The sequence below is a fragment of the Montipora foliosa genome, chromosome 14 (assembly GCF_036669935.1).
Source record: "Montipora foliosa isolate CH-2021 chromosome 14, ASM3666993v2, whole genome shotgun sequence".
Classification (NCBI taxonomy): Eukaryota; Metazoa; Cnidaria; class Anthozoa; order Scleractinia; family Acroporidae; genus Montipora; species Montipora foliosa.
Genome location: NC_090882.1, coordinates 25,227,616 through 25,245,115, shown reverse-complemented (window position 1 = coordinate 25,245,115; position 17,500 = coordinate 25,227,616). Strand labels below are relative to the sequence as shown.

Here is a 17,500-nt window from a genome sequence, read left to right as displayed (position 1 = left end):
AGGATGATGAAACCGATTGCTGCAGTTATAGACCGATATCACTGCTAAGTTCCCAAGTAAGATCCTTGAATAAGTAGTCAACGACACAATTGTTCGTCATGTGTATAAAGCTAATAATCTACTTACGGATAATCAATGGGCATACCGGGCAGGATTTTCAACTAAATTGCTACAAACACAACTCACTGAAACGTGGAGAGAACCTGTAGACGCAGGATTAGTGGTCGCGGCTGCCTTCATAGATTTCAAAAAGGCATTCGACACTGTGTCGCACGCCATTCTCGAAATGAAATTAGAAAGGGACTTTGGCATATCAGGACCACTCCTGACCTGGATTAGAAGTTATCTAAGTGAAAGACAGAAATTTACAATTGCTAATGGATCGACTTCAGAGATGATACCGGTCTCTTTTGGAATTCCTCAAGGGTCCGTTCTGGGGCCCACACTCTTCACTCTTTTCACAAACGATCTTCCGTCCTTTGTGCTGGTTCCGTTTATATGTTTGCAGACGATACAACGGTTTACTGCATAAGCGAAACTTCAGAAAAAAGTATTGTCCTGTTTAATTCTGCACTCCGTGAATTAAACGAGTGGTGTTTAATTAACAGATTAACACCCCACCCAAGTAAAAGTGAGGCCATGCTATTTCTCTAGAAGAAATCCCCCGATTAATATCCCCCCCCCCCCCCCCCTCGATCTTCATTGGTAACTCTACAATTGAATGGGTATCGAAATCACGATTACTGGGAATGACCGTCAATGAGAAACTGACTTGGACTCCGCATATGCTGGAACTCAAAAAATCATTTGCTAAAAATTAGGATTACTTAAGAAGTCGAGGTTTCTCCCTAGGAACGTCCGACAGGATCTCTACTTTAAGATTATTTTGCCTTCAGTTACCTATGGTCTCATACTATGGGCATCTTGTTATAATTCCAACTTAGTTCAGTCCCTAGAAAGATTTCACTGCAGGGCTGCGAGACTTATCTTTAATTTGCCGAAAGACATGACATCTGCTGATGTCTTACAACGGGCCCAATTGCAGACTCTGTCTATTTATTACAAATCAGCCATTTTTATCTGTTTCCACAAAGCTTACCACGATAGGTTACCTGACACATTAATTGATCTGATTTTTAAGAAACGTGCCACAAATTATTCAAGCCGGTCTTGCGCCTCTTCAATTGTTCCATGCTTCAACACGCGTTATATGAAAGACTCTGTCGCGTTTAGTGGCTCAGCCATATGGAATGCAGTGACCAATATTTGCAGTACCTTGACAAAAAAACATTTCGTATCGTGACCTCAGACTAAAGCTCAAATCCCTAGTTAATTTTAACGAATTTAGTTTTAAGATAACGTCTGTATCCACTTGTAATTTTAGAAAAGATGAGTCTTTGTATATATTTAAATTTATGTTTATATTCATATCTGTCAACACCCCTAATTTTATAAGTTCAATGTTCTTTTTGTAAATATTCCTAGTTAGTTAGTGATAAGTTATTGTAAACTACCCCACAAGCTCATGTAGCTTTAATACTCATAAGGCCATCTATCTATCTATTTGCCTGTTGAAATACAAAGAAAGGGCGAAAGCGAGAAGTGCCAACCGACGAGTTTCTTCCCCTGTCCACCTTTATCGATGCGGGTGTTTGTATTCATAGCTGATTTATGATTACGAAATCTCACTTTGAATTCATTGCTTGTGGAACCCACATATTGCACATTGCATTTACTACAAGTGATTAGGTGTATGACTTTGTGGGATTTACTGTGGAGAATAAGTACTATTAGAGCTAACGCTGGTCAAATGGTCCGATTCAACTGCTAACGATAGAAGCTTTTTGGAGTGCGAAACTGTGCACCCTCCAGCCTTTTGGTTTAAATAAAATATCAGAATTCAATTTCAGGAATAGAATAAGATATAATTAACAATTCACCACGTTTTTACTTTTATTTTTTCTCACAAGTGCAATACTCTCTCAAGGGACAGTTGCCTTCAAATTAGCACTTTTTAATAAATTTTCTACCATACTTTTTATTCTATTGTTTATTCTTTTACTTGTAAATTATATTCCTTTGTTAATTTTTCTTATTTAAGACCTAGTTTGTATATATTTTTATTTCAAGTGTTCTTAACATAGTAGCCTATTACTGAAGAAGCCGAAAGGGCGAAACGTTTAGTAAAGGTCTTTTTGGACACGTGACAAGTTCGCTGTTGCTCATTTACTCTACCTACAATTATCGAGTGTAAGCGTCTTGTATCCACTGGATCCTTCTCACAAGTGTCATCTTCGTTGGCAAACCGTCTTCTTACACAACTATAAGTAATTTGATGATCCGATGATCCGATGTACGTCCTGTTCCTTAAATTAATGTTAAACGCCGGGGAACCCCGTGGCTAACCAATAATCTCACTGATTGTTCTGTTGCCAGCAGGGTTGTCGTGGTGGTGCAGTGGTTAGCGCACCAGATTAGTAACCAGGGGGACGCGGGTTCGCTTCCCACTCACGGCAATATGTTTTTCATTCAAATGGATCAGTTAGTAGTTCGCTGTCGCTATTTTTATACTCATGGAAATCCATGAGTATACAAATGAGGCTGGAAATCCAACGATGCAGTCACTATAGGCAGTAGCATTGAACTACTACTGACTGATCCCTTTGAATGAAAAATTTATGTGCCGTGAATGGGAATCAAACCCACGTCTCCCTGGTTACTAGTCGGGTGTGCTAACCACTGCACCATCACGACAACCCTGCCATGGGCACTATATCGTTTCAGTTGCGTTTCGAAGGAAAGGGGATATAAGATTGGTCCCGCATAAACAGCTTAAATAGTTGTTTGGAGTATCGTTTATTAATATTCATTTGTGTTTTACAATACTTTTAATCGTTCAGTTATCCTACTATCAGGTTACAGTGAAATATATATCTATTACTATTATTTAGATTGGGCTTCCCGAGATAAGTGCGTTTGTTGAGGTCATCCAATCCATAGGGACCTGGTGGCATCATTCTTTAGCTCCTACCAATCAAGAAAAATGAGTATACGGTTGGGTACCGTAGTGACAGGGAAATGTACCCACTCCGATGGTCCAGGTCCTTGGAGTACTAAAGTGGGAAAGTGATGGACTACCTAAAATGGACTACCGGTACCTTAGTAGATCGAGTTCAAAGATCAGTGAAACGGTGTCAAACACAATGACTTAACGAACGCGCTAAAAAAAGAAATGTCAAGCAGGATTATTGAAAACAAAAAAGGACAACAAATGAAAAGATTTCGCAAAAATTCCCTTCCTATGCAAAAGTAATATTGATTGTTCCATTTGTGCACCCTGCACTCTGTGCACTCTGTTAGCTCAGGGATATGTATTTCGCTAAACGAGGTTATTGAGGAAAATGTGCGTTTGTTTTTGAAAACGATCTTCTTTAATGTCCCCATATATAAAGATTTCGAAAAACGAGCGATTCGCAAATTACTCTGCATGGGTCAGTCCCCCAAAACACAACACGTGATCATTTGACCAATGACGTTTGTGAACGCAACATTACCAAACACGACGAAATAGGTGGATATTAGATGGTATTCGGACTAAATGTATGATTCGCAGATTAAATTCTATTCCTACTCGATCTAAAACTTGACCCATTGTAGTTAGTCCACCACTAATCCATTTTAATAGAGTCCATGGACCTGGCCCTAGTTGTTCAATAGGCCCCAGTTCTTCAAACGATGGATAACGCTATCCACCGGATAAATCACTATCCAGTGGATAAGTAATATCGAAACCAATTGCGCAATCCAATGGAAAGTGACTTATCCGGTGGATAGCGTTTTCCACCTTTTGAACAACTGGGGCCTGGTCCATCCGGGTGTACGTACGTGGTCCTTGGACTACGGGCCAGTGATATCATTACCTGCCCAAAAAACTGCATTTCGACATCGGAAAACAATTATAATCAATAAACCACATACTAGAGTAAAAGAGTTATGAGAAGAGGAGGTGAACTGATAAGGAAACGAAAATCTAAGAAGAAATTAGGTTGGAATATCAGGTAAAGCTGTTGCAAACACAAGGAAAAACTGATTTAAAACAAAACGTCGTCTTCTTCATTCCAAGGCATCACCTGACGCCCGACAACTCGCGAGTATCACTTAGTGGAAGTAATTTTTATTGGTTAAAGTTTTAAAATATCAATCAATCAATCAATCAATCAAAAAAAGTGGGTGGTATAAAGCATAGTAAGTATATCAAAGTTGACGTAGTACCTTACTTAAGATATAATACCAACAATTTTTCACAGTTTTAGGCAGAGTTCATCAATGTGATTCTTCCAGGACAGGCTTGAGTCAAAGGCAATATCAAGGTATTTTACAGAAAGAGCGTGCTTAGTATTTACATCGTCAATTATTAAATTAAAAGACTTATAGAGTTTCAGGCTTTAAGAGTGAAAAAGAATACAACTACTTTAAGCTCATAATGCAACTTCAATTCAAGATCATTAAGATTCTAGCATGAACATTAGATATCAGTGTCATCAGCAAACAGGTGACTTGTCAGCCTTTTTAAAATGTTTGGTAAATCACCAATATATAACAAAAATAGCAAAGGTCCAAGAATAAATCCTCGAGAGACACCATAGGTTACAGATAGTGGATCAGACACATGACCATTAACAGATTGAAAGATAGGACTTAAACCAATCATAGACTTTATCCTCTCATTCCATAGTGATGCAATTTCAATAAAAAAATAGGATGATTTTACATATACCACAGCAAAACTCATCATTGTCAATAGAGTGACGAATATATTCAGTAATACTAGTGCATGAAGTGCATGATTAGTTGAATACTTCTGCCTAAATAAAGAATGTTATGACATTCAAGGTAACCATAAAAGGCGCTTATACATTGCTTTTTCAAGAGGTTTGCCATTTTCTATAGGGGTGGGAATATAGTCATCTTTGACTAATATTTCTGATTGATCTAATGCCTGGCCAGATTTTGTTCATATTATACGTATTTGAGGAAAAGTAATTTCAAGGTAAAGTAACTTACTAGCTTTGATATCGTTAACCACATTTTTCCTGAAATTCCTAAAGAGGAATATTGATTTAGGGTTTGGCTGTTTACTCTTAATAACTTGTGAATTGAGCTTATCTTAGTTAGCAAGTATGTCGTTGTCAATCCAAGGTTAACCAGACCACTTCATTTCAATTTTTGAGAGCTTCCTGCGAGGTACATGAGAATTAACAAAGATGGCGATTAGATCAAATTTAGTGATGGCATCTATTTTAGTCCAATCAAGAAGCAAGAATTCACTGATAATTTTCCCTTCGTCAAAAATAAAGAGTAGTCATTTAATAGCAGTTTAGAATTTTGAAGTTTACTTTAAGCTCATCTGCAATTATTGGTTATATGTGATGACCAGTGAATCTTTAACACCTTTCTCAACATGCGTGTATATATACCATCCAATGATCTTTCTTGAGTGTTGTCAGACACAACATCGGTTCAGAAAACACATGTTTCTATACCTCGTCCATTGTACAGCGAAGTAAAGCGCTATATCGAAGACCTCCTTCGTCAGGGCGATAGGGTCTTAGTACTATATCTACGAGACAGAGGGGGTCCTGGCAAGCTACGGTCGTATTGGGAGAGTACAGTCAAGCGCAAAAGAGAAGGAAGCCCAGTCTACGGAGTGGAGCCGGAATCAGGAGAAAGATCAGCCCAAGTGGTTCATCTAAATCTTCTGCCTTGCAATAATCTTCCTTTTGAGACGAACAGCAAGACAACTAAGAAACCACGACGGAAGTCACGGGTTTCCCGATCACCTGCCTTATCGACCTTGGAGTCCATTACAGAAGTCAGTTCTGATGGGGAGTCAGAAGGGATTCTGACCCTTACCCCAGTAGTAACTGACACTAACACAAACGACACGGCTGCAGGACCTGGGACAGATCCCAGGTGAAACCTAGCAATGTCAGGAACCAATACAACCAGAAATTGAGCCACCCTCTGAAGAGGAAACGACAGAGTACTCCGCCAACAAGGCAGCGCAGAGACCCCGTGCTTTTACGTGCGACACGTTTGGAACTCCAAGTGTGTACTACCCAGCACCCTGCGCGGGAGTGGCGCCGGTCACAGTCCCAATTGTACCTGGAGCAGTAGGAGGAATATAAAATGCGTGGCTCAACGGTATGGGGCCAGTCGTCTATCCAGTGTGTTACTAAACAGGTGTAATGTATCCATGTGGGATGACTTAAAGGATATTTTAGACAACCCGTTTCCGTTGTATTATCTCATGTGGAGTTTAATTGTTATTGTGCGGACAGAGTAATAATTGTTACTTATCATCAAAGAAAACTGAATCGTATCACTGTGGAAAGTTTTTGAAAGTTTGAATTTTGATTATAATGAAGACGGTTGTTTATACGAGATATTGAACGTGATTGCTGTACTTAGGACCAGCGGGTAGGGCTTGATCACCTCTTTCAAGTAGTGAATAAGTGTTTATAGGAAAACAAGAACAATAAGACGAGCGGGTGTGTATCCGTAATTTCTGTTATGTCGAGGATGACATTTCTTCATCAGGGGAAGTTTGCATCGGGTTACGATACTGAACTCTCACCCCTTTAGGTACAGAAAAAGGACCATTGTGGGTAATAAAAGGCCATGAGGCTGTTGTCCGCTATCTTTGTCTCCGTGTTGTGTTGTTGTTTAACAGGAAACGTCGCTCATCAGTTCCCGCACCTGGTACAATATTACCTTGAAAATTAATAAAGTAACATTTACTGTAGGCGTTGACCAAAGGAGTAGTGGATAGAGACAAAACTGTTTTGACAAAGTTTCCCTTTACTAATGATCGAGCAGTGGCATGAATCTTAAGTTTCCGCAATATGTGTGGTCGCATGGAAAACTAACAAAAATTGGGACGTTTCAGATTTAAATAAAACAAAAACATTTAGAAAGATATACCCATATTCGGCCGAACTAATTATACAAACCTATCGATCTTTGCGGTCTATTACCTTCTCGCTTGTCTGGATATCCCATGGGTGGCTTATGAACAGGGACCGATGATACTGTTGATCAAGAAAAAAGAAAAAAATATATACTTTGAGTAATGTTTAGAAACTGAGCAGCAGTGTTTTTAGACCCGGCTGCGAGGTTTTTGAACAGCTTCAAAAACATACCACAAAAAGCGTGCCCATCCGGACTCAAAACAATGGTTCAAATTGTGAGAGAAGAATAATAGAGTACGAGAAAACAAGCTCTGTCTTCTTAGTGTTATTTGTGTAAAGAATATCAAGGAGTGTCTAATGAGTTAAAAACTCATAAACGGAGCGTTTTTATCGGTGTTTTGATAGGCCGTTGGGCTCATGAATTATTAACGAGGTTCAAACCTTTACAAGTGGCCGGTGTTTTCAAATGACTGCGAATAATACTTCGAGTCCTTGGTGGGTATTTACTGGTAGAGCGTGGTATACGTGAAGTTCCTGGGGGTGCTTATCGATAAAATTTTAACCTGGAAATTTCATATTGACTATATAAGTAGAGTTGTTCGAATTATTGCATGATTAAGATACTGCGTCCCTCTAAATAAGTTAATTCAAATTTGTCGTTCTCTGATTTTCCATTTACATTCTATGGCATTGCTGCTTGGGGACAAACGCTAGCTGCGCAGATTGATTTGAGAAAGATATTTGTCTTACAGAAACGTGCCCTTCGGCTAGTGTTTTTACTAGTCATATACATCTCATGCTATCCCCATCTCTATCTCTGGTACCATCTTATTTTGAAATTGCTTGTTCTCTTATGCATAACATATTTACCAATAGGCCGTTTCTGAGTTCATGTCTGCCTCCTCCTTAAAGCAAATCTAAGTGCGAAGCTTTTCTTACAAAAATTAGCTTTCATTCATATGTTAAGTAGAGCTAATTACCATCACGTTAACCCTGCACTTTGACTCGCTTTGAAGAGGAGGTAGACATGAACTCGGAAATGGCATATTCCATTCCGATAGACTCCGCATTATAGGCTTAATTTGCATACTTCCTTCGGTACTAAAAAGTCAGCGGTCACCTTCCAAAGTAATTGTAATGTACTTAAATGATTAGAGTGTAATTTGAAGTGCTAAGTTTCTACCACATATGAACCATGTTAGCCTTAGCCCTATTCATGGGAACGGGCCCACACAAGGACAGAGAAAAACTCTGATCAGGGTGGGAATTGAGCCCACGACCTTTGAGTTGGATCACCGCTGCTCTACCCACTGGGCTACAAGGTCAGAAAGAAGCAGGCCGTGGGAACTGAAGATGTTAAGGACACGGCAATGAACATGTACAATTTCAAGGAAGGATTACCTTTTTTGCAAACGTTGGCAGTGTAGCACTTTTATTTGAACGGACTTAACTGCTTAGAGTGTAATGTCAAGTGTTAAGTTTGTACCCCATATGAACCATGTGAGCGTTAGCCCTACTAATGGAAATGGACCCACACAAGAAGAAAATTCATCCTTCTAGTATCCTCCCCCAGCTTTCACATATGTTGACTGTTTTGGGAAAAGCTATTTTTCTGACCTCATTAAAGAGGAGGGATGAGCTAAGGCCTCATATTAATAAAAGTTTTCAGTCAGTATGTTCAAAATGTACAAAGATTACAACACTTCTTTTTGGCGATGACCTTGCCAAACAGATTAAGAAAATTAGTGAAGTCAATAAAATTTCAATGAGAGTCTGCTGCTCAAGTCGTGAGTCACGTTCAATTGGCATTTGCACAGATAAGAAAACTGTTATTTACAGTATACGAGGAAAAAAGTGTCCTCTTTTTGGATTCCGCCGATGTTTGACCGGAGGAGGCCGTATACCGTACTCAAGTCCCAGTACCAGCAGCAACAAGCAGGACAAACAAGGACAACGCCTGAATGAGGTATTAACCTGTTTGAGCAACTTAACCAATCGCATAGAAAATTGGCGTGAAATCACCACTGATCCTTGGACGTTAGCAAAAAATGTGAGAAGTAACGCAATTTGTAACATTAACGCAAAAGGTAACAATTGCGTTAACGCCAATTGTAACAATCTGTTAACCCCAAAATGTAACCGACTTCTTCAACGCGAAATGTAACAAAGCAAAGTGTAACATCTCTTTGGATCAAGTTTTACCAGTAAAGCATATGTTGCATCTCTATTCGTTGTGTGCGAGTGGCTGGCTATGTTGCAGGTAAAATCTGTTCTCAGGTTGAATCCATTTTTACCTAGGTTAAATTCGTGATCCCCATTTTACCTAGGATGAATTGTGCACTCAACCTAGCTTAAACCCCCACTAAAAAGGATTGACGTGGTGGTCGCAGGAAAATTAATAAAAATTAGGATGTTTGAGATTTAAATAAAACACAAACATTGAGAAAGATATACCCATATTGGGCGAAGCTAATTATACAAACCTATCGATCTTTGCGGTCTATTACCTTCTCGCGTGTCTGGATATCCCATAGGTGGCTTATGATCAGGGAGCGATGATACTGTTGATCAAGCAAAAAGAAAAAAATGTACTTTAAGCAATGTTTAGAAACAGAGCAGCAGTGTTTTTAGACCCGGCTGCGAGGTTTTTGACCAGCTTTAAAAACATACAACAAAGAGCGTGCCCATCTGGACTCAGAGCAGTTGTTAAAATTGTGAGAAGAGAATATTAGCGTACGGAAGAACAAGCTCTGTCTTCTTAGTGTTATTTGTGTAAAGAATACCGAGGAGTGTCTAATGAGTTAAAAGCTCATACACGGAACGTTTTGATCGGTGTTTTGATAGGCCGTTGGGCTCATGAATTATTAATGAGGTTTAAACCTTTACAAGTAGCCGGTGTTTTCAAATGACTGCGAATAAGACTTCGAGTCCTTGCTGGGTATTTACAGGTAGAGCATGGTATATATACGTGAAGTTCCTGGGGGTGCTTATCGATAAAATTTTAACCTGGAAATTTCATATTGACTATATAAGTAGATTTGTTGGAATTATTGCATGATTAAGATACTGCGTCCCTCTATATAAATTAATTCAAATTTGTCCTTCTCTGATTTTCCATTTACATCCTATGGCATTGCTGCTTAGGGACAAGCGCTAGCTGCGCAGATTGATTTGAGAAAAATATTGGTCTTACAGAGACGTGCCCTTCGGCTAGTGTTTTTACTAGTCATATACATCTCATGCTATCCCCATCTCTATCTCTGGTACCATCTTATTTTGAAATGGCTTGTTCTCTTATGCATGACATGTTTACCAATAGGCCGTTTCTGAGTTCATGTCTGCCTCCTCCTTAAAGCAAATCTAAGTGCGAAGCTTTTCTCACAAAAAATTAGCTTTCATTCATATGTTAAGTGGAACTAATTACCATCACGTTAACCCTGCACTTTGACTCGCTTTGAAGAGGAGGTAGACATGAACTCGGAAATGGCCTATTCTATTCCGATAGACTCCGCATTATAGGCTTAATTTGCATACTTCCTTCGGTACTATAAAGTCAGCGGTCACTTTCCAAAGTAATTGTAATGTACTTAACTGATTAGAGTGTAATGTGAAGTGCTAAGTTTCTACCACATATGAACTATGTTAGTGTTAGCCCTATTGATGGGAACGGGCTCACACAAGGACAGAGAAAAACTCTGACAAGAGTGGGAATTGAACCCACGATCTTTGGGTTGGAGCCCCGCTGCTCTACCGACTGAGCTACAAAGTCAGACGGGAGCAGGCCGTGGGAACTGAAGATGTGAAAGTCACGGTAATCAACATGTACAAGTACAAGGAAGGATTACCTTTTTGCAAATGTTAGCCGTGTAGCACTTATATTTGAACACACTTAACTGATTAGAGCGTAATGTTAAGTGCTAATTTTCTACCCCATATGAACCATGTGAGCGTTAGCCGTACTGTTGGAAATGGGCCCACACAGGCCCACACAAGAACAGACAAAAACTCTGACCAGGGTGGGAATTGAACCCACGACCTTTGGGTTGGATCACCGCTGCTCTACCAACTGAGCTACAAGGTCGGTCAGACGGAAGCAGGTCGTGGGAACTGAAGATGTTAAAGTCACGGCAATGAACATGTACAAGTTTAAGGAAGGATTAATTTTTTGCAAACGTTGGCCGTGTAGCAGTTATATTTGACCAGACTTAACTGATTAGAGTGTAATGTGAAGTGCTAAGTTTCTACCCCATATGAACAATGTGAGCGTTAGCCCTACTAATGGAAATGGGTCCACACAAGGAGAAAATTGATCCTTCTAGTATCCTCCCCCAGCTTTCAGATATGTTGACTGTTTTGGGGAACGCTATTTTTCTGACCTCATTAAAGAGGAGGGATGAGTTAAGGCCTCATATTAATAAAAGCTTTCAGTCAGTATGTTCAAAATGTACAAAGATTACAACACTTCATTTTGGCGATGACCTTGCCAAACAGATTAAGAATATTAGTGAAGTCAATAAAATTTCAATGAGAGTCTCCTGCTCAAGTCGTGATTCACGTTCAATTGGCATTCGCACAGATAGGAAAACTGTTATTTTCAGTACACAAGGAAAGATGGGTCCTCTTTTTGGATTCCGCCGAGGTTCGTCCGGAGGAGGCCGTATACCGTACTCAAGTCCCAGTACCAGCAGCAACAAGCAGGACAAACAAGGACAAGGCCTCAATGAGGTATTAACCTGTGTTAGCAACTGAACCAATCGCAGAGAAAATTGGCGTGAAATCACCACTGATCCTTGGACGTTAGCAAAAAATGTGACGAGTAACGCAAATTGTAACATTAACGCAAAATGTAACAATTTCTTTAACGCCAATTGTAACAATCTCTTAACCCCAAAATGTAACCGACTTCTTCAACGCGAAATGTAACAAAACAAAGTCTAACAACTCTTTGGATCAAGTTTTACCAGTAAACCATATGTTGCATCTCTATGCGTTGTGTGCGAGTGGCTGGCTATGTTGCAGGTGAAATCTGCTTTCAGGTTGAATCCGTTTTTACCTAGGTTAAATTCGTGATCCCCATTTTACCTAGGATGAACTCAACCTAGCTTAAACCCCCACTAAAAAGGATTGACGTGGTAGTCGCAGGAAAATTAATAAAAATTGGGACGTTTGAGATTTAAATAAAACACAAACATTTAGAAAGATATACCCATATTCATGGAAGCTAATTATACAAACCTATCGATCTTTGCTGTCTATTACTTTCTCGCGTGTCTGGATATCCCATGGGTGGCTTATGAACAGGGACCGATGATACTTTTGATCAAGCAAAAAGAAAAAAAATGTACTTTAAGTAATGTTTAAAAACCGAGCAGCAGTGTTTGTAGACCCGGCTGCGAGGTTCTTTGACAGCTTAAAAAAAATACCACAAAAAGCGTACCCATCTGGACTTAGAACAATGGTTCAAATTGTGAGAGGAGAATATTAGCGTACGAGAAAACAAGCTCTGTCTTCTTAGTATCATTTGTGTAAAGAATATCGAGGAGTGTCTAATGAGTTAAAAGCTCCTACACGGGGCGTTTTTATTGGTGTGGCAGATGTTTGCAAATGACTGAATAATACTTCGAGTCCTTGCTGGCTATTTACAGGTAGAGCGTGGTATACGTGAAGTTCCTGGGGGTGCTTATCGATAAAATTTTAACCTGAAAATTTCATATTGACTATATAAGTAGAGTTGTTCGAATTATTGCATGATTAAGATACTGCGTCCCTCTAAATGAGTTAATTCAAATTTGTCGTTCTCTGATTTTCCATTTACATCCTATGGCATTGCTGCTTGGGGACAAGCGCTGGCTGCTCAGATTGATTTGAGAAAGATATTTGTCTTACAGAAACGTGCCCTTTGGCTAATGTTTTTACTAGTAATATATATCTCATGCTGTCCCCATCTCTATCTCTGTTACCATCTTATTTTGAAATGGCTTGTTCTCTTTTGCATGACATATTTACCAAGAGGTCGTTTCTGAGTTGATGTCTGCCCCCTCCTTAAATTAAAGCAAATCTAAGTGCGAAGCTTTCCTTACAAAAATTACCTTTCATTCATATGTTAAGTAGAGCTAATTACCATCACGTTAACCCTGCACTTTGACTCGCTTTGAAGAGGAGGTAGACATGAACTCGGAAATGGCATATTCCATTCCGATAGACTCCGCATTATAGGCTTAATTTGCATACTTCCTTTGGTACTAACAAGTCAGCGGTCACTTTCCAAAGTAATTGTAATGTACTTAACTGATTAGAGTGTTATGTGAAGTGCTAAGTTTCTACCATATATGAACCATGTTAGCGTTAGCCCTATTGATGGGAACGGGCTCACACAAGGACAGAGAAAAACTCTGACCAGGGTGGGAATTGAACCCACGACCTTTGGGTTGGATCACCGCTGCTCTACCGACTGAGCTACAAAGTCAGACGGGAGCAGGCCGTGGGAACTGAAGATGTGAAAGTCACGGTAATCAACATGGACAAGTACAAGGAAGGATTACCTTTTTGCAAATGTTAGCCATGTAGCACTTATATTTGAACACACTTAACTGATTAGAGCGTAATGTGAAGTGCTAATTTTCTACCCCATATGAACCATGTGAGCGTTAGCCCTACTGTTGGAAATGGGCCCATAAAAGGAGAAAATTGATCCTTCTAGTATCCTCCCCCAGCTTTCAGATATGTTGACTGTTTTGGGGAAAGCTATTTTTCTGACCTCATTAAAGAGGATGGATGAGCTCAAGCCTCATATTAATAAAAGCTTTCAGTCAGTTTGTTCAAAATGTACAAAGATTACAACACTTCTTTTTGGCGATGACCTTGCCAAACAGATTAAGAATATTAGTAAAGTCAATATTATTTCAATGAGAGTCTCTTGCTCAAGTCGTGATTCACGTTCAATTGGCATTCGCACAGAAGGGAAAATTGTTACTTTCAGTACACGAGGAAAGATGGGTCCTCTTTTTGGATTCCGCCGAGGTTCGTCAGCAGGAGGCCGTATACCGTACTCAAGTCCCAGTACCAGCAGCAACAAGAAGGACAATTAAGGAGATGGCCTGAATGAGGTATTAACCTTTTTTAGCAACTTAACCAATCCCATAGAAAATTGGCGTGAAATCACCAATGATCCTTGGACGTTGGCAAAAAATGTGACAAGTAACGCAAATTGTAACATTAATGCAAAATGTAACAATTTCTTTAACGCCAATTGTAACAATCTCTTAACCCCAAAATGTAACCGACTTCTTCAACGCGAAATGTAACAAAGCAAAGTCTAACAAGTCCTTGGATCAAGTTTTACCAGTAAAGCATATGTTGCATCTCTATGCGTTGTGTGCGAGTGGCTGGCTATGTTGCAGGTAAAATCTGTTCTCAGGTTGAATCCGTTATTACCTAGGTTAAATTCGTGATCGCCATTTTACCTAGGATGAATTGTGCACTCAACCTAGCTTAAACCCCCACTAAAAAGGATTGACGTGGTAGTCGCAGGAAAATTAATAAAAACTGGGACGTTTGACATTTAAATAAAACAAAAACATTTAGAAAGATATACCCATATTCGGCGAAGCTAATTATACAAACCTATCGATCTTTGCTGTCTATTACCTTCTCGCGTGTCTGGATATCCCATGGGTGGCCTATGAACAGGGACCGATGATACTGTTGATCAAGCAAAAAGAAAAAAATGTACTTTAAGTAATGTTTAGAACACGAGCAGCAGTGTTTTTAGACCCGGCTGTGAGGTTTTTGGACAGCTTAAAAAACATACCACAAAAAGCCTGCCCAACTGGACTCAGAACAATGGTTCAAATTGTGAGAGGAGATTATTAGCGTACGAGAAAACAAGCTCTGTCTTCTTAGTATCATTTGTGTAAAGAATATCGAGGAGTGTCTAATGAGTTAAAAGCTCATACACGGAGCGTTTTTATCGGTGTTTTGATAGGCCGTTAGGCTCATGAATTATTAGTGAGGTTTGAACCTTTACAAGTGGCCGGTGTTTTCAAATTACTGAATAATACTTCGAGTCCTTGCTGGCTATTTACAGGTAGAGCGTGGTATACGTGAAGTTCCTGGGGGTGCTTATCGATAAAATTTTAACCTGGAAATTTCATATTGACTATATAAGTAGAGTTGTTGGAATTATTGCATGATTAAGATACTGCGTCCCTCTAAATAAGTTAATTCAAATTTGTCGTTCTCTGATTTTCCATTTACATCCTATGGCATTGCTGCTTGGGGACAAGCACTAGCTGCGCAGATTGATTTGAGAAAGATATTTGTCTTACAGAAACGTGCCCTTCGGCTAGTGTTTTTACTAGTAATTTACATCTCATGCTATCCCCATCTCTATCTCTGGTACCATTTATTCAAAATGGCTTGTTCTCTTATGCATGACATATTTATTAATAGGTCGTTTCTGAGTTCTTGTCTGCCTCCTCCTTAAAGCAAATCTAAGTGGGAAGCTTTTCTTACAAAAATTAGCTGTACTCAAACTCGCACAGTCCACATCTGTAGTACTGTGTCTTCACCACACTAGACTACAACAACGAACATGCACAACCCAACACAGTTCTTTTCTTTATTTACTTTTCTATAATTGGTCCATTGATATCTATGTATAATAACCAAAACTAATCCTAACCTGGCTTTAGTTTTTCTCTAGGCTTAATTTAGACTCCAAAACATTCTTTAGTCCATCTGAGTGCGTATTTAATCTAGGTAAAACTGATGAGGAACATCAATTTAACCTAAGTTAAAACGGATTTTACCCGCAACATCTACACTTGATCACAAAAACCTTCTAGCCTGCTAGACATAATGAAGTATGTATTTTCCAGTTTCCCAAACTAATAACCATTAATAGCAGGAAATGTAAAGTAGGAAAAGGATGCAAAGGTAACAATATTCCTAAGTTTTCGGAATTGGTACAGGCCAAGTAAAGCGGAATGGGTTGTCAGATTAGGTACCAGGATACAGAATAAGTTTCGACAGCTTTATTGCTGGTGCCTGAAAAATGGTTATTTAAACGACTTCTGCTACTTACTCATACTTGCATTTACAAACCATACACTGTTTCATTTCTTCGTTATTAAAAGAATACCAACGAAGTATCAAGACGAAAATTAAACGACGTAGTCTCGCTCTGACTAGAAACAAAATTACACGGTCTGTTGAACACGCAAACAAGCATCACCCCACAATCAAATTTACGAATGAAATCGTAAATAACATTCCTGGATACCAGAATCTCTGAAGGAAAAAGACCCAGTCTATGACGTGCGCGCTCATTTTAAGCGTACTGAGACATTTCAGTTCGTCTCACCGACGGGGTGTAAAAAGTTAAGAAGGCTTCTTTAAAGAAGAGGCTCTACGACTTCTTAGAACAAACTCTCCAAAAATTCTTTGAAGACAACATTAATTAAAATGTTCAAATCGTATTTGTTAGAAATAGGCTACCCAGGAAATCTTATAAAACGTCTCTCTCAAATGTAAAGAATGAAGATAGGAAACAAGCCCTCCTACAAAAAACAAAAGGAAAACAAACGAATCTTGCCTTTTGTCGCACAATATTAATATCAACCATCAGTGCCATGCCTAAAACAAACCATGACAGAAAACTGGCATTTGATAAAGCAGCAACCATTGCTGAGCGAAATCTACAAGGATCCGCCCCTTACTTCGTATAGAACAGGGCGATCATTCCAAGAGATATTCGTAAGAACCAAAGTACGAGAAATGCTAAACCACTCGTTTGGGAGCTGTGCAGGCCTGACGACCCCATTTTCTACCTGCTTTTTTTTAGGCCAGAAATACGACATTGTGAGAAAATTTTTACTTTTATTGAAATACGTCTTTTTGTAAAATGTGCAACAAAAGCTGCTCAATAAAACTCTTGCTCTTTGAAAGGGAATTTGCATGGTACTACCCATCTTCTAACAAACTGCAAGTTCACTAGATGTTTCCCACTGGTAAAATACTTCATCCACGAGTTGCCCAATGGCGTCCTTTGATCATTAGGGCTGAGAGATAACGACGTATGGCAGCTGCTCAAAACTGAACAAGTGCCGTCGGCTCAATAATATTATTGAACTTTGTCCTTTTGCTAAGAAGATTGATAATTCACCAATTCTTCATTGAATTGTATGTTTTCAGACACCAACGCCGTAAGAAACCGGCTGCGAACACTGAAATGGCTTCTCGATTTTAGTTGGCTTTCATTGAATTGTAACATTGTTTGATTTTCACTTTTGATTGGTTTAACAAATGCATTATAACCCACCAAATTCACCATTTTAGCCCGCAAAATACACCATTATTTCGCACGCATAGTGCATTCCAGTCACTTCCACTAGATCAAACCACCTTGGCTACATTTGTTTGGCGTAACAAAGATAAGCTCTCCTTGGAAGGCAGTTCATTATGTTTTGAAGGAAAGCCCATCGTAAAGAAATCGGCTATGAAAGAAGTTGTCAAAAAGTCCTTTGAAA

General features: G+C 39.2%; 1 protein-coding gene across 7 annotated transcripts in view; it reads right to left on the bottom strand.

Annotated features, from left to right (window-relative positions):
* Nucleotides 1–17,500, bottom strand: part of LOC137984886 (uncharacterized) — a 31,836-nt gene that overhangs the window by 4,930 nt on the left and 9,406 nt on the right. For 2 of the 7 annotated variants that reach the window (XM_068832211.1, XM_068832212.1), the window contains exons 2-5: nt 14,619–14,672; nt 12,207–12,284; nt 9,479–9,532; nt 7,038–7,091 (exon numbers count right to left, since the gene is read on the bottom strand). In XM_068832211.1, coding sequence (XP_068688312.1) covers nt 7,038–7,091; nt 9,479–9,532; nt 12,207–12,284; nt 14,619–14,672 — 240 coding nt within the window. Of the gene's footprint in view, nt 1–2,837; nt 3,028–7,037; nt 7,092–9,478; nt 9,533–12,206; nt 12,285–14,594; nt 14,673–17,500 lie in introns of those variants that run through there. The other 5 variants (XM_068832213.1, XM_068832214.1, XM_068832217.1 and 2 more) reach the window with 5 other exon arrangements.